Source organism: Myiozetetes cayanensis, unplaced genomic scaffold (assembly GCF_022539395.1).
Source record: "Myiozetetes cayanensis isolate MyiCay16 unplaced genomic scaffold, myiCay2020 scf1, whole genome shotgun sequence".
Taxonomy (NCBI): Eukaryota; Metazoa; Chordata; class Aves; order Passeriformes; family Tyrannidae; genus Myiozetetes; species Myiozetetes cayanensis.
This window is the reverse complement of record NW_026086604.1, coordinates 141,993,144-142,018,697: the sequence shown is the minus strand read 5'-3', so window position 1 is coordinate 142,018,697 and position 25,554 is coordinate 141,993,144. Positions and strand designations below refer to the sequence as shown.

The 25,554-nt window shown below is 38.6% G+C and overlaps 1 protein-coding gene across 1 annotated transcript in view; it reads right to left on the bottom strand.

Annotated features, from left to right (window-relative positions):
• PTPRN2 (protein tyrosine phosphatase receptor type N2) overlaps positions 1–25,554 on the bottom strand; it is a 642,194-nt gene that overhangs the window by 382,128 nt on the left and 234,512 nt on the right. Inside the window, exons 6-9 of the mRNA XM_050310509.1 lie at positions 21,476–21,950; positions 15,065–15,319; positions 13,384–13,424; positions 11,359–11,726 (exon numbers count right to left, since the gene is read on the bottom strand). Coding sequence (XP_050166466.1) covers positions 11,359–11,726; positions 13,384–13,424; positions 15,065–15,319; positions 21,476–21,950 — 1,139 coding nt within the window. The remainder of the gene's footprint in view (positions 1–11,358; positions 11,727–13,383; positions 13,425–15,064; positions 15,320–21,475; positions 21,951–25,554) is intronic.

Sequence of the window (25,554 nt, the reverse complement as noted above, 5' to 3'; positions counted from 1 at the left end):
ACAGTCATTCACTTAAGCGGTCACAAATAGGAACTTCTTTCATGTCAAAGATTTATTTTTTTTTAGTACTGATCTGAGAGTAATTTTTTCCCCTCTAGTCTGTTCAAATACTGAATTTCAAGAAAGATGCATTCCATAGTTTAAAATAATTATTTAAGAATGTTCCACCCGGACATTTCTCAATAATGTCTCTGTTTTGACTGACATCAAATCGGCACCCTCTTATTGACAGGGCAACAGTCTGTAACTATCACTTTCTTAATATGCAACACAGGGCCCTTAGTAGCGAAGATAAAAAGCTAAACCTAAGAAAAAAAAGAAAGTTCAAAAACATGGGTCTGGAAAACCATATGGAATGCTTTAGAGAGTCAGATAAAGAGTCTGCCTTTAGGATTAATAATGTTGAGGACTAGCTTTCTCTGGCTGCTAAAAGCATTTGGCAGCAGTCTGGACATTGACTGGGTGCAGGAAAGTTCCTGGCTGATGGGAAGCTGGGAGGAGAAGCCTGGCCAGCTCCAGCACAAGCTGTCATCCTCTCTCCATGCCTGGAAAAGAGCAGGTGTGTTTGTCACAGGGGTCAGGCTGAGCAACAAGACTCTGAGGTGCCTGAAGGAGCTTCTTTAGAACGACTTGCAGAGTTGCTAGGAACTGTCTGTTTGCTTATTACTTGCTCTAATAAATGCAAAATCTTAAATCCCGTAGAGGGGGGCTGTTGTAACAGCTGACTGTAGCTTCAGCATTTTTAACCACCCACCTTCATGGGTCAGTGTCAGGCTTGATTTCTTTCCCACCGCATCTCCATTCTCAGTGCACTGCTTGGCAAGGAGAAGCAGAGGAGCCAAAATGCCAGGACTTGGGCACTGCCTCTGCATAGGCAAGGGGCTAGTGCATACCAGCTATGACTGCTTTGCTGCTAAAAGCAGTCAAGAGAAAAGGGTAAAGATTAGGAAAGCCATTTCCAGTTCCTGCTGCTGGGATAAGGAAGGAGTGAGAAGAGCAGTGCTGAAGGAAGCACATTCCCAGCAGTACATACTAACTCCAGACCCTGAGTCAGTTCCCAGCAGCAGCCACCAGCACAAGACTGGAGGTTATTTTAAACCACCTTGGATATACTACTGCCTGATTTTTTAAAACTGGCAATAAATACAGGTTAGTCCAAAGATAAGCGCTAAGAAATAAAGTCCAAGAAAACCCTAGAAAAGTTCTGAAGGAGAGTGAGAGAAGTGGTCAGCTGAGATGCCTCTGCAAGGACGACCTAAGGAGCAGTCTACCCTGGGAAAAACTGCCTTGACAAACAAAACCCATTACTTCTTTGATTTTCCTTTTTTTTTTTTTTTTTTTTGTCTTGGGCACTGTTGTGTTCAAACGGCTAATGATCAAGAAAGAAAGATGTTAAGATGTTAAAATAGTTGTTTAGTAACAGTATTCAAAAAAATAGTATTTCCTCAATTCCCTGAGCAAAAACTTAAAGGTGTGAGTGTTGCTATAAAATTTCCAGTGTTCAGGCAATTGCCTAAAGTCCAGTCATAAAGTAACAAGCCACCCATATTCTATCCCAGAAATACTAGGGACACCTGACCAAATAAATGAGAATATTATACATGAAAAGATCAGAGTCCAACTGATCCACTGTCTGACTCCAGAGGTCAGGAATGGGCCATTTTATCCTTACATGAACCTCATGAAATACATAAGTCTGCTGTTGAAAAATGATTTTAGCCTTGCCCTTTCCCTGTGCACCGTGTGTACTGCAGCCCAGGCCAAGAACAGGCAGAGATCAGAAGTGAGTTCCTCTTGCCTTATACCCTGCAGCAAGAGTATTCCTTCTGAAAACAAGTAAGATTATGATACAATTCTACAAGCAATTAGTTAATGTGATAATGTATATGCTCAATACTTACAAAAACCTCTCCTTTTTAAAAATCTCCTGCTGAACTCTTGGCCTCAGTGATATGTATTGGACTAGTCTGTGTTTTAGAAATGCACAGTTGAAATGGGCCACTTCCTTCAGGATTTGCATGCCTTCTTTTAAATTTTCAAGTCTGAAAATATGTGCCACCGTACCAAGGGCAGGATTCACATATATAAATACAGCAAATTTTTTCTTCAAATTTTCCACAGCCTCAAAGCACAGACTATGAGAAGTTTTAAGAATACCTTTTGTTCTTCCCCCCCCCTCCCAGTACTATTTTTGTTAATGTCTATTATTCTGTCACACTTATTCCAGCTGAATTTCATCTACCATTGTGCTCCTTAATCCCTCAATGTATTTAAATCCATTTGGAATTTTTCTAAATCCTCCATAGTTCTTCCTAACAGAGACAATTTGCCGAGGAGGTATCACTAATCTCTCTACACGCTGAGAAGCAGCAGTTCATGACGAATCTTTCTCTCCTATCTCATAACCAGTTCTTAATCCTCAGTGACACCCTGGCCCTTGCTCTGTGACTCACTCTCCTTAAAGTCACTATGAAGAGCATCCCATTTATCTCCTGTTGATTTGAAGGGTAGGTACAACTTGCAGTTTTGCTGCAACAGCAGCTTTTCTCCCGGGAGAGTCTGATGTATCTCAACAGAAGGTGCTTCGGGTCTGAGGGTGTTCCATGTGTGGTGCTGCCAAGATGGAAAAGGGGCTCCTGGCACTGCCTCCTGGAGGTCCAGGCTCAATGGTCCTCAGATATAAACAGCTAAGATTCAAAATGTGTGGTTTAAAATAGTAGCTGATTATTAATGTGGTCTCAGAGTCAGTAAACACAGCACTTCTCCATCTCAGAGAAGCTGTAAACAATACTAGGAAAGGTTTTATTTTAAGGACACATTTTAATTCTTTCAGATTTATCTTTTTCCCCCTCTTTTTTTTTTTTTTTTTTTTGCTAAGATTAGTAAATATTTTAACAAGCAACATAACAGGGAAACTCAGCTACTGAAGTATGAAATAGATAGATGTGAAGCTTTTTGTGTGCAAATTTCATCAGAAACTGAGCTATGGGAGAGCCGCTGATGCGATTGCAATAAACAGATGTAGCTTTACCAAAGTTCCACAAGACATATTCACTCCCACCTTTCCACTGACTCCTGTCTCCTGGGAATTGCCTTCATGGCACTTCTTAGCACACCAACACCACTCTGACCTGAAAGGTCATTTACCAAAACCAGCTCATTTAGCTGCTGCTGCCAACATCTGAGCCCCACGCCCCAAAATCCAAAGGAAAGATGTTCCATTTGCCTGAGGAGGGAATAAATGGAGTATGTTGCCACCCACACCTGCCCCATGAATGGAGCTCCTGCCACCTTAGGTAGGACACAGCGTGTCAGAGAACACATGGCAATACAGTGACATGACCCTGCCATTCTCATCAGATTGGCAATTATCAGTACAAAGCTACTGAATCCAGCCTTTCCAATTCCTACTTCTCTTTTTCTAGACACAAAGGAAGTCTCATTCATCACAAGAAAGATGCATATTATCCATACAACAGAGAAGAAACTGAGACATTAGAGGGCTTTGCTCCAGGTCAGAGAGGAGGTAAGTGCCATAGCAAGGACTACTGGGAATATTTTGAATCAAAGTAATTTATAGTGTTGCCGTTAAATTCTTTCTGAGCCTACCAAGCCTAAAAAAACATTTAGACACTGAAATTGTATTTATTTCTCTTGTCTGGAAGTGCCCCTGAGAGTAAGTCATCTGATAATCTATAATGAAAGTCCTGGGCACTGATGCTTCAAGTCCAAGGTGTTACAGCAGCCTGCCTTGTCTGTCTGAGTTTGAGTTCTATTGTCCGTGCTCCAGTGTCATTTCATACATCCTGAAGCACACATCCCCACTAAAGACTTAAAGAATTTCATGGACTTAGTTTGGTTTTAACATGGTCTGTGTCTTACATTAAGTTATAAAATTATTAATTTTCTAAATGGTTCACATTTACTCAGAATTCATGAGAGCAACCAAATAACTTCTAAGCACAGAGCTATTCACTGGATTGTTTGAGAGCTGCCAGACTTCACAGCACTGTTATTGTAATCATTTTAAGGACACAGCAATTTTATTGCATTGGGCTGCACTTTCGTTTTTCTATGCTTGTTTCCTCAAAGGCTTTATTAGCCATAAAACCTTTTTAAGCTTACTTCTGTTTTGACAGCTCAGCAAATTCCCACTTTCTGTAATTTTCCCCCCTCTTTTCCCACCACCAGTAAGTGTGAATTTAAACCTCTTAATACAGACAGATTCAAGTCCAGACCAATTTGTAACACAAATGACACTCGCTAAAAATCAATGGCAGTGGTCAGGCCATGAAGGTCAGAGGAGATAACGGCATCATGGAAACACGGGAGTGGGAGAGAAGTTGAGAAGGATCAACTCTCTGGAGTTACAGTGGAAGTGTGACACTGTGCCAGCCTGTACTTGCATTACTTCAAACATGCACTACCTCCAGCTGTGTTAATAGTAACAAATTCATACAGATGGCTTGTCGCTAGCAGAAGCACAGAAATAATGGCAATAATCCGTGCCATAATTGTGGTGCCCTCCCTTCTGAGGCTGAAATGGACCCCACCAAAGTACTCCCTAATGCATTTTAAGCTGATTGCTGGAAACAGCCATGGAGTTCACTTGTCGTGCACCCTGAATCTCTGATGCAAAAAAAAAAAAAGGCCTTGAAAATGCTAAACTGTTCTTTCATATCAAATTACTTCTTCATAAAAGTAATTAATAAATGAGATTGAGGACAAATGGTGATACAGATTTTGATGCACTTCTGACTTTTCATTCTTTCCCTTTCTTAAAATTATCCATCTTCCTCCAAGGCAGCGCAAAGCCTAGACCAATTTATAATGTAAATGGTTTAAGCTAAGAGTGACAGAGAATATCTGACATCATAGCATTAAAAGAAAGAAGTTAAAGAAACACAAATATTAGTTGTTAAGGGGACTAGAGCACCTCCCCTGTGAAGACAGGCTGAGGATGTTGTGAGTGCTCAGCCTGGAGAAGAGAATGTTTTGTAGAGACATAGCAACCTTGCAGTGTCTGAAGGGGGCCAACAAGGAAATCAAACAAGGGCCAATGGAAAAGCAGAATTTCTACTCAAAAGAAAAAAAGTAAAATGTTTTCTTTGTTTCAGTTTATTCTGTGTGTTCTGAATTAGTCCTCACTTATTTTCTATTTATGAATTGACTCCTTTCTAATTTTTAGGGGTCAAGCATTTGTACATATTATCTGAACCAAGACATAATAAAAAAAAATCAGGCATGAAAATTAAATGATGGCAGTTTTATGTCTGAGCTTCCCAGGACTGGGTAGAACAGCATTGATGAAAAGGTACTATCAGATAATAGACTGCATTATGATTCAGTATGCTGCATTCCCAGGAATCCTGATCTTTGGCTTTCTACTTCTCATTAATTTCAAAAGTTTAAAATTCATCACCGTTTCATAATGACCTGGATGGTAATTAACCAAAAAATGCTGTGATACACAAGAAGTATTGACCATATGGCATTGTGAGATATTGCAGCATCTCAGGGTTAGAACAACTACCACTGTTTATGAAAACAAAGAACAGGCTCCAGCCCCATCCCCAGTCTGGGGATATGTAATGTACACTTCTAGAGCCTGGAGCCAGCACAGGAACCTGAACCTGCTCACAGAGAGGTTGTGGAGTACCTGCACCATCTGCTCTCCCAAAGACCTGGCAGGTGGGACCCGAACAATGGATGCTAAAGTGGCACAGGAGGCTTGGAAAGACAGAAATGGGAGTTTCTGGGAGCGTCTGGTCTGGAAAACCAGGCCATTTCTGTTCAGCTAAGTGGAGAGAGAAAAATGTGAGGGAGTCCTCGTGGTGCTACTGGGGACTCCAGGCCCACTCCCACAATTGCCCACTGCCTTTCATCAGCTCAAGGGACCAGAGTGATTCCTTGTCATTACTGTCATCAGTGCAACACATGAGCTGGTCATTGGCTATATCAGTTTGAAAATTTTCTCTCTATGTTCCTCTAGATGTGAAAATGCAGAGCTGGTCCCAATAGACATAAGAGGAAAACACCTGGAAAAGTGAAAACTGTTGAGGAGGGAAAGATGGACACTTGGAAGGACTCTGCTCTTGTAAAGTGATCTACATCAGCAGAGGAGAATCATGTTCTATCATAATATATTTCAACAGATTTTGAAAGCACAAAAGCTAGTGGTAGCTGAAGTAGAACAGATTATCATATTATCTTTCCACATATAACAGACAATAAATCCAAAATAGACAAAGCTGAAATCTTGCATTAAAAAAAAAAACAAACAACACAACCATCCAAACAAAAGCCAGTGTTTATTGCTCTCTGTGGCGAAGCCACATTAGCTACCACTTTTCTGTTATTTTCTTGTGGATGAATAAGAGGCATTTTCCTATATATAATATCAAAATTAAGGCAGTGAAGGAGTAATGTGGGGGACATGATCTCTGTCACTTTTTAAGTACCACAAGAAAACAGGAGAAATACAGATGGAAAAAAGATTTTATGTCTAGAAAACTCTAGGGATCATGAATAATTATGTGTGAAGAGTTAGCAAAAAAAGATTCTAGAACTATGTATCTATTAGTTCTAGTGCTGAGACACCGTGACCAAATTGTGTCTACTAGATAATTTCATAGGCAAGGATTTTCCATGTGTATTATTCAGATAGGGGGTCAAGTTGTGTTGTCAGAAGCAAAACCTTGGGCTTTAAAATCAATAATGGACATTTATAGAACCTATTTATACAAGGGAAGAGTCTTCTAAGGAAAGGGACAAAATGTGAGATAAAAATTTTACATTTAACTTCTTTTTTAATCTCAGCAATGTTGTCCCTTGGTGATTTTAACAGACTTCTGTATCAACAGATTTTCTCTTTTAAGTATGTTAATAATTTCTTTTAGTTTTTAAAGCTAGTTGCAGAAGTTAATTGAAGAATATGCACAAATTTCTTTCCCTTGACAAAGTACACTTGCAGGTAGAATAACAACTTCAAAAAGGACAGTGAGATATACAGAAAAGGTCAAATCTTTTTGTATTTATGTATTAAAGGACAAGAACATTCTGTTATTATTTTCTAAAAACTGATGAAAAGCCTCATGGAATACAAAAGCTCAGCTTCTAAGAAATATCAAGACCTTCCAGCAAATAAGAACAATAAAACATATCAGACCTGTTTCATTGCTGTAGATCTTTCCTTTTTCCTATTTATTTTAAATTAAATTTTTAAATGCAATCAAAATGTTTCCACCTGGTAGGCGAAACAAATAATGGAGATATCATAAAAATACAATTCTTCAATGACCTGCCTAGACAAACAGAAAACTTGGGGAATAAACCAAGTGTTCTGTACAACCCAGCTTCAAGGTCCTAACCTGAACGCCATTCTGAGGAAAGTAATCATTATATGCAAAGGAGTATCATTTATCACATTTGTAAAGGTGAAGAAGCAATATCAAGCATTTGGAATTAACCTAACCCTTCAGCACAGCTAAATGGGTCAGACTAATCATGTTCCATAGCCATTTCATACTATAAACATGAGATCCATTTTCGGCTCTTTCACAGCACCCGAGCAGAACACCAGGTACGTCAAACAAAACTCACAGACATGCATGCAGGATCCAATTCAGTTAACAAGCTGTGAATGGATTTACAGCCTATATAATTATACATAGACAGTCTGGAATTGAGAGTCAACATATGACAGAACATGAAATATCCAAGAAATGCCTCATACAACAATGCCAGAAGTTGGCTCACAAGCTAAGAGAGCTGCCATGAGCTCTCTGTGATCTAGTCTGTGATCTAGTATTCATATGAAAAACTACAAGCACATGCATTCTGATAAATCACAAAACAGGACAGGGCCCTCTGCATTAGATGTCCAAGCATGGTATCAGACAAGCATGACTTGATTTTGAAGCTTGAAAGACTGTAATAAGTAGTAAAAAGAGAAGAACTTTCAAATTAGGATTTTTCTTAGTGTATTTAAGTCTAGCTACTCAATCTCATATTTGAGAAACTGCATGCCAGCTTGGCTATTTCAACTGCTGAGCATGCAGCAGCTTACATTTAGTTTTACTGGAGGTGGTAAGAACTGCATGTTCTGGAAAATCAAGCTTTGGCTTTCCTCATGAGACACTCAGGAGACTAAACACTGTGTAAATGTTTTGATTGTGGGATATAGGCCCTAATTTTAGAGCACAAACTGCCAAACAAATGGGAGCACTGGCATTTTTTTGAACACAAAAAAGAAAGTTTTCCAAACTTGAAGAACTAGAATATCAGAAAAGAGGAAGAGCTCTTCTCTTATTTGAGAGTTCACAGTGATGCATCTCCACTTTAACAGAGAGGTTATGCTGATAGTAGAATACAAATGAAAATAACAAGCTCTAGATAACTTTTTTTTAAAATAAATAAGATTACTTTAGAATTTCAGAGTTAAAATTAGTAAAACAGTTCAAAGCAGTTAGACTGAGAAAGAAAAAATCTTTCTTATGCAAATCCTACAGTAGTAGAATTGCAATTTTCTGAAGGAGAAAAAAGTAAAGAAAGTAAATCACCAATTTGATTTGTTTCTCAGCATAATAAAGTGCTGAAGTAGCACAGTGGAGGATTTGCTGGACAATTTTCTACACTGAAACTGTCAATTCATTCCAAACCTTAGCAGTGATGGATATTATGGATTGGTATGGATTGCACTGCTCCAACCATCCGAAAGGTCACTTGACAAACACAGCAGGAGTGACCTATTGTTCTTGCCATTGACAATCAGACTGCCATTTTGACAAGTCTTTAAAGTATCACAAATCTTTTCTTCAGCTATTAGATGGAAATGTTTATCTCTGGTTTGTGGCACAATTAAATGCTGGCATCTTAGCGGTTCATGGAGTTCACAGAAGCAGTCTTAGTATCTCCTCTGGATCGTACTTGCAAAGCCTCAGAAGCTAATAGTGAATGGACTGCTTCTGAAATGTCAACTACACCACCAAGCAGAATCACCTCTAGGTTGGGAAAGACTTGTAACATGATTGAGTCCAACCATGAACCCCTCACTGCCAAGTCCACCACTAAACCATGTCCCTAAGTGACATATATACACATCCTTTACATATTTTCAGGGATGGTGGGCAGCCTGTTCCAAAGTTTGTCAAACCTTTCAGTGGAGAATTTTTTCCTAATATGCAATTTAAACATCCCCTGGGACAAACTGAGGCCATTTCACTTCTTGATCCCTCTGCAGAGCCTTCCTGCCCTCCAGCAGATCAACACTCTCTCCCAAATTGGTGTCACCTGAAAATTGACAGAGGGTGCACTTGATCTCCTCATTCAGATCATCAATAAAGATATTAAATACTCAGTACTGAGCCCTGGGGAACGCACCTGTGACTGGCCACCAGCTGGATGTAACTCCACCCACACTGTCAGAAGGAGATCAAGGCAGGACCTGACTTTCACAAACCCACAATGGCTGGGCCCTGTCTTTACATGCTGCATTATGACACTAAAGATGACCTTCCCTGGAGCCAGCCTGCAGTTCCCCAGATTTCCTTCCAACCCTTCTTGTACATGGGATTTACGTTTGCTGACTTCCAATCAACTGGGACCTCCCCAGTTAGCCAAGACTGCTGGTAAATGATGGAAAGTGTCTCGGTGAGCACTTCCTCCAGCTCCCTTGGAACCCTTGGGTGAATCCCATCCAGCCATGGAGGATTATGTGTGTCTAAGCGGTCTATCAGATTGTTTCTTCCTGGATTATGGAGGCTCCATTCTGCTCCCCATTCCTGCCTTCCAGGGGTTGGGTACCTGAAGAACAACTGGTCCTAATACTAAAAGCTGAGGCAAAGAAGGCATTAAGTACCTCAGCCTTTTCCTCATCCTATAACTGTGTCTCCCCCCAATATCCAGTCAAGGATGGACTTCTTTCACTTTAGCTATCTAAAAGCATCTTGTCCAAAAGTTACTAAAATTATAGTAATCTAGTATATAAAAAAGTACTTTTTGTATTTCTCCCACTGAAAATGGTAAAGAGGCTGAATAAAACTATGCTAAATTATATTTGCTTATATGGAGTCCTCTAGAACCAAGAACATTTGGACAAATGATCTTCTTCAGCAAGTTTCATTGAATAATAACAGACATATTTCAGGGAAAACCCATCAGGGGGAAACTAGGAGGAAGAAAACCAGATAAGATGACACAGTGAAGAATCTCCAGGTTGTTAACACTGAAATTCAGAACATTTCCCATTACAGAGAGCTCTGAAAGCTCTAAGCTTTACAGAATTTATGAGTCAAATAAAGTCTGGATGGTCAAAGGAGATGGTGTCATTAAGGTACTCTTGGGTATAAAGGAGCCTTCCAGATTGATGTGAGTTAAAAGAGCTGGGGGAAGTAAGGCTGAGCTGGGGAAAAACTGGCTTCTACTGCTTCACATAACATTCATAGGCAGGATCCAAGAGATGAAGTTAAACTGGGGTATTCCATCAATTTCTAGTCTGTTTCTGATATGCAGTCACATGCATTTCAAAGCAACACAGTATAGTAAAATCACAAATCCTCCACAATCCTATTGCCTTCAATCCCATTAAGAAGTTTGAGGCAGTCAAAAGAATCAATCCATGGTGAAGAAGTTCCTGTCTCAGTTTCTCTGTGATGCTAGGCAGGGATTTGTAAGCTCATCCTAGAAATTCTTAATTTCTCACAGAAGATGAGTCATGATCACTAACCAAATATAGCATTGCTCTTATAGGGGAAAAAAAGTGCCTACAACATTCTAAAATCCCAAATGTTCCTATAATGAACTGTGTATCACTAGGGGGCTAAAGTTGTCTTTTGAAAGTATAGTATTAAATGTCAAATTCATTACTGACATGACCTGAAATCATTAGGTCTTTCTTTCTAAACTAGCTGCATATGTGATGTTCAGAATCCTATATGTGTTATTTTCAGATCAAAATGAAACCACAGAGAAAATATTGTGCTTTATTATTGTGTGTGTGTCATTCTTTGAAAGAATGACTCAGGCATTGATATTTAGACTACTTTCAAGTCAAATATTTAAAGCCTGCATCCTAACCATAAGCACACTTACTGACATATTGGAAGGTCACTGGAACATGAGAAGATAGAGAGAGGTCTAAGCAAAAGACCTACAATCATCCGCAAGGGAGGAAAGGCAAGAAAACGGAACTGTTTTCTTGTATTTTCATCAAAGTATTGAACAGGTTCCAAACAGTTTCAGATGTATTAAAAATCAGGCCTGTGGCATTTTCCTCTTGCACATTCATATTTCATTAGGTGCAATGACTTCATCTTTTCTGCAGTTAACAGTGCCGTTCAAATTGGCTGCTATACTTACTCTTTCACTGTCACAATGTAGCCGTATTCTTTCTCCTCAGAAGACTTCACTTCCAGTTGTAAGCCTTGTCCCATGTTTTTCTGAGGCTTTTCATAGGAGTTTCCATCCTGCATTAAAGAATTCTTAATCCAGTAGCTGGTCTTGCTCGGGTCTTTGGAGTCAGATTCACTGTTCTCTGCATTTGTCAGCTCCCTTGAGAAAGTCTCACTTTTTACATTTTCCACACCAGCATTTATTTCTTCTGAAGAGTCAGTTTCTTCAGATTTCTTGGTTTCTATCTTAGTAGATTCTTCAGGGCCAAGGTCTTTGGGCGTATTTTCAGGTAAAGCATTCTCATTCAAGAATTTAATTAGTTTTGCAGTGTTCTCCTATATCAAAAGAATAATGTTATTTTTAAAATTAAGCACAGGAATGATATACTGAACCAAAACTGGATTAAATCTTTCAAATTCTAATTGATATGGCAGAGTCTACTCATAAAACTGTTGCATGGTCATTTTCTTAATTTCTATAAGGTACCAGACTATGTTAAGAACATAATGTTTATTCAGTAATAATAAAAGAGCATTAAAACTATGCCACCATATTTTTCCAGCAGTTTTCATGTGTCTTTGCGGAAAATAAAACTTTATTATCAGCTAAGTTAATGAAAAGGAGAAAGAATATAAATATCCACCAACAAGTCTATGTGTTGGGCCTGAAAACATGAATACTTCTTGGGTCTCACCAGTTATAACACAGGAAAGGGAACAGATATTATATAACCAATTATATTTCATTTACTCATCTCTAGAAGTGGTGACAAACTATATGCGAGTGATCCAATAAGCTAAACATATGATCACAGGAAAAAAAACCCTCTCTAATAAATCAAAACAATAAGCAAAGGAGCAGAAGTCAAATCGTGCCTGGAACAATTCCTCAGCTAGTTTTATTCCATAACTTTATTGCAGCCAAGCATGGTTAATGGGCACTTTGTGCTCTGTGCCACAATATATTCTGTTCTATCACTCCCTCTATTCAAACTCCCACTAAGAAATTTATACATGGGACCCTCTGCAAGTCTGTTGTAAATACAGCACTTCATTCCTCGAAGAGCTTTTTCTGGGTGGTCAAAGCTCCTGCCACATTGTTCATGTGTGTATTTTCCCTGCTTGGTAGAAGGGCGGAAGAGCTTTTACTGTGAACACAAGAGGATTTGCCCATTTATGGCCTCCGAGTATTAGCTTTTGACAGAGTATATAGCAGGAGAAGTTTCACAGAGTTTTAAAAAATATTCCTTTGACATTTTTCTGCTCCATGAAACCCAGAAAAAGGGAGGTGAATATACCTCGAAAATGGCTGAATACTGGACAGAGGTCCATAGGATACAATTCAAAGCTCATAAGGAATATTGTAAAAGTAATCTGGATTAAATGCTAAATTTGATGTTAATAGCTAGGGCAAGAGATGTAATGCCCAGAGCTTTTGAAATACCTCTGACATTCAATGAATTAATGGTAACACATAAAACTAAATGGCAGATCCCTTGAAAGGAGCAGGAATTTTGAAACACAGCCAATCCCCATCCCAACACATACCTTCAGAGGGAATATATTTACTCATTCACTTCTGAAAACCAGTGAGATTATCTGAGCAAGGATGCTTACATTCATTAAGAGCCAAAGGACAGTGAAGAATGCTTTCAAGAACACCTCAATACTCAAAATTTATTAACTTGAGGAAAAGCCTGAATTTGTCTGAACTTTGGGAATCTGTTGTGAATTATCTCTATTTACTAATTAAAGAAAGGCAAAAAAGGATTTTGTTTTTTTGAACAGCAAAACTAATTTTGGGTAAGATTTAAATCAATATTAATTTGATATTTCAATGCATGAACAACTAGCCTATTTGTGATACTGAATCATAGCCACAGAAAACCCAGAACAAGTCTTACAGTTCAGAATTGTGTTTTTGACCTTCACTGCATAGAAACCCAATATTCTGAGATGAAATACTTGTTTTGTTAAAATACTGGTACTCTACCTCTTTATCAGTTCTTGCACGGGTTTCATGAGCTCCCTTGTCTGTAGGATATGAAAAACACCAATATATAGTTATGAAGGGCAAACACAATGTACAAAACAAAGACTCTCATAGGCTGCTTTGAAGCAGTGGCCTTTTTATGTAATTTAAACATTAAGACATCAAAGCTGAAAGGGCACAGTAAAGAGCACTGTATAATTTGTTATTGTTATTCTAACCCCACTTCGATAGCAAATTAATGCAAGATCAATAGACAGAGTACTTCAAGAGCCTAAGTAATAGTGTTATTTTGCTAATTAAGTGTCCAATTGTCATATCAGTTTAACAATATCTAAGGAAAAACCCTATGAAATGGGTCTAGCCGAATGAATATTTAGAGTAAAAAAAAAAAAGGAAACATATACATCCCTCATACATGTTTTGGTGGAAGAAGATGACTTATTTCAATAGATATCATTCACCAAAACCATATTACTGTTCAATTGGGGCCCCTGGTGGTCTAGTGGTAAAGGCGCCGCGCTATCACCGCGGAGACCCGGGTTCGATTCCCGGTCAGGGCCACTCCCGGGCAGGTGGGGCTCGTTAGCCCTTAAAGGCAACCCACCTACGTCCTGAGGACCTCACTGCCACCGTCCAAGCTCGCTTGGCCCCGGCAGATGAACCTTAGGATTAAAGGGTGGGCTCAGTTCCGCGCACACTGTGTCTCACCTAAAAAATCCAATGCGCAGGCTGGAAGGTGTAAAGACCTTCCCCGGATCTTCGCTCGCGAAGACTGGCCATTATTACTGTTCAATTACTGTGATGATATTCAGTCGCATCCTTAACCTCACTCAAATAATGCTTTTTGGTTCATGAACTGGGTGTTATTTTTTTTTTCTCAGCATGATTCAGTTTGGTCCTTCTAATCTCCAAACAGATTTGGCAATTAAAGTAACCAGAATATTCCTAACTAATAAGGATTTCAGTATAACACCATGAAAAAAGACAGGAAGTTAAAAATCACTGTTTATGACTTATAGTATACGTTTCTGGTGTCCTAGATATTCTAACATTCCTAAAATAGAGAATGGATGACTGATAACAAGTCCCACTGTGGTATCCACTCATTAATGGCAATTACTGTAGCTCCTGAATCTGCATCATGAGGAAAATATGTGTTCAGACAGAAGCAAATAACCATAATAACTCTTTTTATTCCCCAAGCAGGAAAGGGAATGAGTGGTTTTGTACTTCTACTTGTCTCAGATTTTCTTCTGCAAGAAATTGTGGCACATTAAAGAATCTGTAAAACATTTTTTTCCCATGTATTTTGAAATACATCTTGTAATATAATAATTTTCATGATCATTTTGCTTAAACACCTCTTTCTCAAAAATAGGAAATTAGACCAAACAGCATAAAGAAATTTGTATTTCAATATAATTGAGTGTGTAGGGTTATCTTGTTTGAGAAGCTTGAAAGCCAAGGGTTCACAAACAGATTTTTTTTTTTGGTAAATAAGGAATCCATAGTAAAGAGAAAAGAAAAAAACTAAAATTCTGAAGCCTTTTGGGGAAATACAGAAATTTCCCACCCGACTTCTTTAAAATGTGTTTTTTTAAAAGTCTGGCACTAATGAGAAACAATAGAAGAAAATTGAGATACCTGCTTTTTTGTTATACTTAACTCTTATAACTAATACCTGGTATATCAACACTGTTTTCTATTAATCCCATCTGAAACTCTGGCTTTCCTTGAGCACCTCCTTTCTTTGTTTGTGCTTCTGTTTTGTCTTCTTTAGTTTTTCCAGCACCGTCTTGTGTTTCTGCCTGAATGTCAACACTTTGAATTGCAGTGGCGATAGTATCGGCGATCTCATCCAGTTCTGTTGAGCTGAGATTCTCCACGTTCACCTGATGTTTCTCCAGGTCCTTCAGTACATCTTTAATAAGTGTCTCTGGATCACAAAACAACATAAGCACACGATTTAGCTGCACACCCGAGGCACATGTGCTTATATCAGAAAGCGTCTTTCCTTTTCCTTAAAAGATGGCTTTTCCTTCATGGAGAGCATCTGTTTTCTAAAGGAAGGCATACACATTCATTCTGCATTAAATGGATGTTAAAGTTTATGACAAGATGAATCTGTGTCAGGAAGCTAACCCAGCAAGTTATCCTAGAGAGAGGACATAAAACGATCACCTTTTCCTTACAAGAAGAGCATTGTTTCCTAGTCTAGAGTGACTCAAAATACTGAAGAAAAGTGTTAAGGCAGCTTAAATATTTTTTATCTGCAAAACAGTACAAACAACACTACTTTTCTTAGAGATCTGTTTTCTTTGTTGATTTGTTTTTTGCAAGAGCTATACAGATTTCTTGAAAAAAAAATGAGAGTCAGCTATTTTGTCCTTCTGTCAAAAAGCTCCTCTTCAGTTAGAAGTGGACATGGATATATGTCCCTTACACACATAGGTATGAAAAGGATAAACCTTCTAAACTGTATTGATTTCTCTTGGAACTTACGTATTTTATCAGAGATATATATATATAGATAGATAGATATAGATAGATAGATAGATACATATATATATATATATAAAATTTGTTTTGGTTTGTCAGCTGTGAATATTTCACCAGTCACATTGAGGAAGAAAACTAAAAAACCAAACAAAAAAAAAACAACCTTGATGTGATAAACCTTTTGAAGACAAGGAAATTCAAGGACAATGGATATTAAAGGTGAGTCAGAAGATGGAACATAACAGCTCTTCAGGGAATGCAGTTTTCTGACTGTATATATTGCACCTCTACTTCAGTCCCAGTCTGTATAACTCTGCAAAACTCAGCTTAAAACACATCCCTTGGAGTGTGAGAAACTAAAAGTATGGCTTACTGTAGCATGCCAAAACCATTTTCAGTCATGCCTCCGTTCTGCTTACTCATGTTGGTAAGGATTTTAGCATGCACATACCTATGCATGCCAGCAATAAAGCTCTTTCTCATTGGCAGTATTGTGTAGGAAGATATGGACTGCTTTTAAATCTCTGTTGAATGTATGAATTTACATATAAGCAGTTTGAAGGCAACATTCAACTTTTTTTCTCAATAGTGACATTCTCCCTGCTAAACCCTGTGGTTGGACATGTTCATCAGCATCTGTAGAGAAGACTATGGGACCGTGCTGTCAGCTTTCAGGCCTACATAATTGTGAATTAAAAAGTAGGAAAACAGGAAAAAACACTGATGTAAGAAGATCTAAAAAGAAGAATTTCTTTTTTTTTTTTTTAATAGCAAAGTAGAAAGAAGTAGATAGAGACCAGTAAAAAAGAAGGGTAGTCAAGAGACTCTTCTGCTCCAGGGAAGAGGCAGTAGAACATCTCTGATTTTGCAGGGAGACAAGCACCAAGGATTATTTATCATTGGGAAAAAGATGCCAAGACCTTGGATACATCTGTCAACTTTTGAACCCCTCAGTTTTAACTGAAGAGGTGAGAGCCTGCAGCTAACCATCCCAGTGCCATCTTAAGGCAAAGATAAACTTCCTCCAACCTGACCCACAATTCAATAAGCCAACTAGTGCCATTTTCCCTTAACTAGTGAGTCCATATAAAGCAAAAAAAAAAAACTTAAGCAGCTTAAATAATAGGTTTACTGTGAGTCGAAGAGCATGTTGACACATGGGGAAGGTGGTTCTGATGTACTTTATGTTCCAGGTGAAAAGGAAACTTCTTTCCAATAATCCACCATGATGTTATTACAAAATTCTACTGATTTAATTATGAAATTCAGCTGAGGTTGTAAGCTGTGAACTTTTGAAATTTATTTTAAAAATGATAGTTTTAAGCACACTTACATGCAAACAACAATAAAAAAAGACAGATTAAATCTGTGATGTTACTTCAAACTCTGACAGCCACCAAAGATTTTGGTACCATACTGAAATAATGGAGTGCTTTGCACAGGAAAGTGTTCAGCAATGAGAGTCAAAGACTTAAACTCACAGTCTGTGCCAAACTCTCTTGGTCAAGATATTTGGAGGCAGCAAAATTAATATGGAAGTTTGATGGAAGCTTAGCAACACTTCAGAGAAAACTCTGAATACTTTCCACATTTTATTGTATCGATCTCCCCTATGAATTTAATAATATAGTAAAAACATAATGACCAAAAGTGCTTTCATTTAGGAAGGTAATCTAGAAGAGCAAATTGATCCAAACTGCAACTAAAGTTTTCAATAGACTTGATTAACCTGAGTTCAAGAAACTTTTTCAAGAAGCACAACAACTAGCTGGCAGATGGCCACTTACACACAGCAGAAATGCTGAAAATTAAGCTGTAGGAAAACACAGCACTGCCAGATTACCACAGGAGCCTTGTGTCTGCTTAGGTATCATTTCTGTTCTTATGTTTTATAGAACTGTTGGACAATAACCTGACAGAAAAACCTAAATTATCCAAGCAGAGCTAATAAAGTCAGCAGTGAAAAGACAGAATATATGCCAGATCTGAATCAAAACTAAAACTTTACAAATAAAACATCATTTGAAGACAAATCTTAAAAGAAAATTATATTTCAGGACATATATAATTAAAAGAGTTATATCAATGTAACACTTCTAGATTTTTGTTTATTTCATTTGATTCACAGCCAGCTGTCAAGACCAACTACTGAGCTGCTCAACAACATGCAGTCAACGTAGCTTTGTCATTTCTTCTCCATTTCATTTTTTCCAAACTAACTTCTTTCTGTACCTGTTATCTTAGCCAAGTCTCATCTCTCCAGTCCACTTCTACAGCTTCATAGTTAATTAAAAAAAATTTCAACCTCAAACAAAATGGCAATGGGGGAACAGGGCAGGGAATAACATGAGAAAAAGAATATCCACAGGCTCTAATACAGATAATGCTGAGATAAGGCTCACTGCAGGTCCTCCTGGTTCACTAAACCCCCCAGTGTGATATAGTGGAGCCTCCTTTTCCTCTCAAGCTGGTGTTCCTGCCCTGGCCATTACCACCTGGGCAGAGTTCATCAAATGAACTCCTAAATGCTTGTGTTGACATGAGTAAAACGTTGGCATTAGACTCTAGTTTTGGCATATAATTATATTAAACATGTAATTTAGGACCAAAGGCAATAACCAAAGCCAGTAAGTATGAGGAACTTCGTGTTTTTAGTTACACTAGGAGGGACAAAATGTAAGAGCCTGGTGAAATGCAGGTCCACATGAAGAGTCTTGATAACTTCATGAGGCTACTGATATGATGTTAATCCATGTCCATTTTAAATACAGATGTTTCCACTTCTTGTTATGGCATTTGTTCATGTTTGCAATAATTTGCAAATTACTGGATAAGGCTGATACTCAAATAAATATCAGTGTATCTGTTTACAAACACCTTTGAGTAATATGATGAATGTATTAAAATCCAAGACCAAAAAGCAGATGGATACTGCAATGGCACAGCACTCAAGCATCAAATGTGGTTGAACATGCTCGTACCCGTGCACAGCTTTACACTCTCCAGCTGACCCCTTCTAAAGGGGCTCAGCAATGCTCAGCCATGTTTCACAGGGCTCGTGAAGAATGCAAGTTGCCTTTCTTAGTTGCCTTGGAACTGTGATGAAGGTAAAGGCATACATATCCCAGCTGATGTAATTTTTAATATGAGCTTCACCGGTATAATTCCCTAGTAGGTAACATTAGCACCTTATCAAGGGAAAACAGCTTTTCATTGTACAGCAAGTAAATCATGCCTCCTACTCCACTGGCACAAGTACCAAAGCCAACTAGCCTGACCACCACATGGTGCGGCAGCAGTAGTTTTGGTAGAAGTCCCACAGGGTGGGCTTTCTTCTTCAACTCCATCACCCCACTGACCACATGTTAGCTGTGCTCAGCAGCTGAGTGCCATATGGAATGGTGATCCCAGCTTTGCAAGGCAGACGATGTACAAAAACATCTTTCTTCCATAAACGTGGAAGTTTGCTATTTTTTAAAAAACATCTGAATTACTAATTTTTTGACCTTTTCAAAGCAACAGAGAGACGTATTCTATAATATTTAACACACTAACAATGAGTAGACTAAAACAAACCACATAAAACCAAGCCAAATTCTAAATACAGCTGGTGTAAAAGAGAGATTAACAATCCCAGTATTGCACAGTGACTACAAAGGCAGTACCCACGCACATCACACTACTCCTAGAGGTAACAGCTTCCAAATCTGATAGAAAAATAGCTCCATGTTTCCTTCTCTTTTATTTCTCCCTCAGGGTGCCTTGTTAGCAGATTTACCTGCCACTGTTTTGCAGCAATGCTCAGGACTAATCTGCTCAGTACCTTCTGGATTGTTCTCTCAGTCCAGTTCCTTTATCTAATCCTGTATCAGATGCAGCAGAGAACTGAGCACCTCATGCTTTCCAGCTTTTTAACAGTTCTGTGATCTACAGAGTGCAAGAGAGAAACAACCTGCAAGTCTACAAGAACCCTGAAGCACCAGAGAGGTTGGAGAAAGGTTAAAAGCAGAAGGAGATGATGCAGTCAGCCTGGGAAATCGGAACCCAAACCACTCTCATTCCAACGGACAGCATTTTAAGCAATGAATACACTGGGGTCTGTCCTCACCACTTCCTTCTGAGACTATTAAGTGGCTCAAAAATACAAAGGAAACCATATTATTTTCTACTCAAACAATTCATAATGTTATGTCTATGCAACACTTAAAAGCAAGTGCCGTGGTAGAAGTTCCTACAGGGCATATTATGTATGAGAAGTCAAAGTAGTACAACGCAATGAATTGTGAAACATGTTATTCCCTGTAAGTGTTAAGCATTTTTTTCCCTGTTGGCTCCTACCAGGAAAGGTGAAGTGGAACAGCTGGAGGATAATGAAACCAGCATGTGCCTAGTTTGTTTTGAGTCTAGCAACAAAATTGTCTAACCTGTGCAAGAGACTTACAGTGCCACCTGGATTTGATTTTACATTATAGTTCGTTCCTTGAAACCTATTATCTCTGGGCACCATACCAAGAATGCTTTGACTTCTAAGCATCCTTTAGATTGCAAGTATTATCATTCCTCTGCTGCAGCTTTGACATTTCTGTGTGGTTTTGTGTGTTCTGTTTTGGGGGTTTGTTTTTTGGTTTTGTTTTTGTTTTTTTAACAAACAACCAAAAAATTCAAAGAACATTACACTTTATGGAGGATAACTACAAGAGGGATGTAAAGGAGCACATATCACCAAAATCCATTGGGATAGTGGTGACTGCAGTGTAACAGATGCAAGTGCTTGGTAATGGCTGAGGATCAATTCTTTCGTTTTTCAAGCATTCTGAACCACTGGAATAAAGTCTGTGTGATCCCCAAGATTTGTCTTACAAAGCAGTGCTTAAAGCTTATCACAGAATCCTGTGGGGTGTTACTCCCCATCTTCCTTTAAATATTTGTCAAACTATCATGTACAAGAGAAACCAGGATCCAGTCATTTTTAAACAGCATTTGAAAGAGAAAAGATGAAAATCCAGCAAATGGGTTGTTTGTTACAGAATGTGCAGACAAAACTAGATGCAACCCTGCCCTCCTGTATTACTCTGTGCCCACCTACCCATGGAACTGAGAGACTCCTCCCTTCTCTGTGTTCTGTGCCAGAATTCATCTCACTGTTAATTTCTATGCTTAACTTCAGATTTTACCCATGATACTTGAATTTCTAGTTAAATAAAGAGATATGGAACAAAACCAGGCATTTCAAATTACCTTTACAGGGTGTGGGATGACTGCATGAAAACAGATTTGATAGCAAAGATATACCCATAATTACGTGTTGTTTGTAAAATGCTTTGAAAATATAACAAGTTACATAAATGCTCTGTCTTACTGAGTGCCATATATTTCTGCATGCATATGGAAGGTGGGTTGAGGAATGTGGGTAGATGTTTGCAGGGAAGGAGTAGTTAGAATGGTGAACATCATTATTGTGTTATGGTAGATATAAATGTGCCAATAGTAGGAGACATATCAAACGTCTAATTTTGTTTTCTTTCTCTCAAAAATGCTCAGTGAGCATGAGGGAAACTTCAGACAAGCTAGAATAAGTAAATATAAACTTTACCATCCACTAAACTCAGAGGGTCCTTGGGATCGTCCTGGGAAGCAGATTTATGACTCAGCATCTCAGGGGTTGGCCTCAGCACTCCAGAAGCAGGCCTTGGCTGGAACAGCTTCTTCATTTTAAAATCTTCTGCTTTTCCTTTGGCAATGCTTCCGTCAAAAGGACTGACTTGCGTGGAGTAGAATCTATCAGCATAAACCTGAGACCCTTTAGTCCTGCTGTGAGAGCTTTTGTCGTTGCTTTGTGCTGACAGGTTCTGGGTGATGTAGGTGTGCAGTGCAGCCATCAGGGTTTTTTGGTCGAGCCCCACTTCTGACTCTGGTGAGAACTTCTCCGCCTGGGTCTGGCTGAAGGTCCTCCCTCGGAGGTTCTCAGTGAGCTGTTGGTGGGGTTGTGATGGACGGGCCAAAGGAGGAACTCGCTCTTTGGGGTCTCGCCTCGTGTAGTACCTGACAGGATCATTGTAGACGTAGCTCTAGAGAAGAGCAGAAAAGGGGAAAAAGGAATGGGTCAGTATTGCTTTGTAATGGCTACTGTTGTGCCAGAATCTGGGGCAATAATCCTTAGTGCTTCACAAACCAGGAAAACAATAACCAGAACCTGTAAAGTGAATGCCGATTGCAAAGCTCAAACTGTGGAGTTTGCTTCAAAGAAGCGCTATCACTTCAGTGCAAATTTTGTAAAACAGTTTACGAAATCATTAAAAAGCCTGAGAAAGAGATTGGAGGTTATTAGAGAATAATATAGCTTGAACTTGATGTTAACTATGTATGCACTATTTTCATTCAGTCAGACAAAGAAAATTTATTAAATCCACTTTCCCTTTGGTTTTTACTAAAGTGGTGGGAATAACTATGTTTTTCATGTTACTTACCAAAAACTAGCTTGTCAAATTGAAAATGTCATTTTTAAAAGAATATCAAGAAAGTAAAACAATTCTTTGGCATACATGAAATTCTTTGTTCTATTTTAAATTAAATCTTTTTTTCTTTCTTCATTAAATTAAATGTCTCATCAATCTGTCCTCTGACAGTATAAAAATGTAAAAACAACCTTGACATTAGTTTTTAATTAATTTATTATTTTCAGGTAAAACAACACAGCATATTGAACAAGAATGTAAAGAATGTGTTAATCAAGCTAAAAAACAAAATCAAGCTAAAAATCAAGCTAAAAATTTTGAAGTACTGTTTTGAAGTACAAATTGAAGAAGTACTGATGAAAAAAAAAAGTGGAAAGGTGGGTTTGCACTATGGTTTTCTATTTTCAGTTTCATATTTTCATGGAAACACCAGATGAAAATTACATTTACTGTCATTTTATCCTAAAGACATTTTTACCTTGATCACAACCTGAAGGCATGACTTTTTGGTTTTTTTAACAAACCAGTTCCACCCTCCTAAATCATTTCAAAAATCATTTTCCTTCAGTCCCTGCTAAATACAAGTTTGAACTGAGAGGTTTATTTATAGCCAGAATTATTCCAATTAGGTTCTTTGTTTATAATTCCCTTAGGACACTTGGCTGAAGTTGCATCCCATACTGTATGTGAGTTGAAGAATGGGTCCTGCTTCTCAGCTGTGCTTTCCTGGTGCCACACAAACTACATCACAATGTGGCAAACTTAGGACAGGGACTATTTCAGCTCCCACTGCTATAAATTATAGTGAATCACTGATGTCCCTGTGCACTGATAGTGTAATTTAGGACAGAAGGAGCTGCAAAACACAGAGAGGGTGAAGAGACTATACACCCCAGAACAGAGCCATTAGTAGGATTCAGACAGAAAAATCATTATTTATGTACTTCTTAATGTACTTTGTAAAAGCAAAGTAAGTAAGGTTGATAAGATACTCCAGAGATGAAATAAAACTTTCAGATTTTATCTGGGTCTTTATTCCTGGACAATAGTTTTGCTTTCCATCTGACCAATTTTATTTCTTCTGATAACAGTCAGTGGATTTTATAATAAATATTCATATCCCTTGTCTTCCAAGAGGGTTTTCCCCTGCTTAAGAAATGATTGAAGAGGTTCATTACGTGTTTCCATATAATGATTTGTAGGTTTATGCTTTATGCAACTTTATTAAAGAGACAAAAGGCACTTTGGCTGCTTTGGCTTGTGGTCCACCAAGCTTTGGGCTTCTGCAGGTGGTCTTTAACACAGAGCCGTGCTTTCTGAAAGGCAAGAAATTGGGCTACGCTGAGGCAGTGTCAGAGAACACAGAGCTGGAGATCAAACAGCTTTGTGTTTGAAACATTTCGGTGTCCCCCAGGAGCTGTATCGAACAGCAGCAGCGCAGCTCTGGTTCAGCGCTCCAGCTGCAGGGTACGCACCGCTCTGATCGACACCAAGGGGGAGCCAGTTGTCAAAATGCAACTTGAACGCTGTTTACATACTTAATAACAAACCCTAGACGTGAAAAACTTACAGCCGTATGTATTTATCTCTCAGTGTCGACGGGTCTTTGCATGGGGTGATTAACTCTCTAATGACACTCACTCCTGAGAAGGAGCTGCCGAGGATGGCACGGAGCACCCCCAGACGCGACGAGCAGTTCACTGAGAATTCACAAAAGCTGCCGCCTGCCTTTCCCTCTCCTGCATTCCCTGCCTTGCTGCGATTCTGGGGACAAGGGAGGGAAGAACAGGGAGCTGGGAAAGGGAGAATCGTGACAGGGGGAAGAGGACATTGTCTATTTAGACACGGAAAGACACAAAGTCAGCTCAATCCAGTCTGGGTAAATGCACCCTATTTTGGATCCTTGTTCTATATCCAGCTGGGGTTTTTTGTCTTTTAAACTTTACTAATAAATCAAGTTTTAAAAGGGAAAAAACTGCTAGACACTGTCAAACCTCCATGAAAGATTAGGGCCAGGGGATGTGGGCTGGCTTTTGATGAGCTATTTAACAACTCTAAATACCCTTTAACATTAACAGATCAGTGATTTTCTGTTCTTGCAGACAACAAGCACATCAAGAAAGAGAAGAGCACAAACCCACCAAGTGATTGTACATAAATTGAACAGAAGTGTGTGCCAGTCCTGGGCTCAGCACTGCACCTCTATCAGGAAGGGGCAGCCTCTCAGAAGCTTGACAGGTCACACCTTGGGCAGTAAGGGATGAAATATTAAAAGTCTGATTAAAGTAAAGCACTGACAGCTCAGCTGTCTTCACAGTGTACTCAGATACCCGCCCATCTGATGTAGCTTACTCTGACTTAATTAAGAGTGTCTCACAGCTGTATGGCAATCCTTCACCTGGAGGAGAAAAAATCCTCATTCCCACTGCCCCCATCTCCAACAAAACACTCAGAAGTATATGTGCCAACTGACACATGCAAGGTGAAATCCAACTAAAATTGCAGCAGAGATAAATACAATCCTAAACTATGGGTTTGTCTAAGTGACTTGGGAAAAAACACCTGTTTTTTTACAGAAAAATATAGAAAAATATCAGTTATATGTAGTGTAGAATCCAGTGACAATTTACATCTCAAGTTATTAATAACAATTGTAGTGCACTGTGATAAATCTTGTTTGTAAGGTTTTTTCCAAGCTAACCTCCTGAACACGGACATTGCTAGTTTGACCTATGCCAAAATTAAATGGCATAATCCGTGGTTAGTGAAAAGAAGAATCTGTAAATTCCCATGTTGGTGCCTTTGGAGAATCTTTTAACATTATGGAGAAGCAAAGGGAAACAGGGAGCTGGAAAATGTTTTAAAGAAAATGAATTTCTGGATTGATTAAGCAGGATTTATATGAAGTACTGCCAGTAATAGCAGACCAAAAACCCAAAGAAACATTAAGGGAAATGTGCAAAAACTAAAAGAGAATGAAGCAGTTACAACAGAGATGATTTAGACTAGCAGGGTTAGAATACAAGTCCCTATTACTATCAAGAAAATTTTATTTTTAATAGGTAAAATACTGTTCAATTATCTCATGTCACTGATACAACATCTTTTCAAAGTACTTTGAATTGCTAAAACCCCAGTTTTTTTTTAAAAAAAAATCTTATTTCTCCATCTGCACAGGATTTTCCTCTCCTTCACCACCTTTCAAATAAGCTATCTC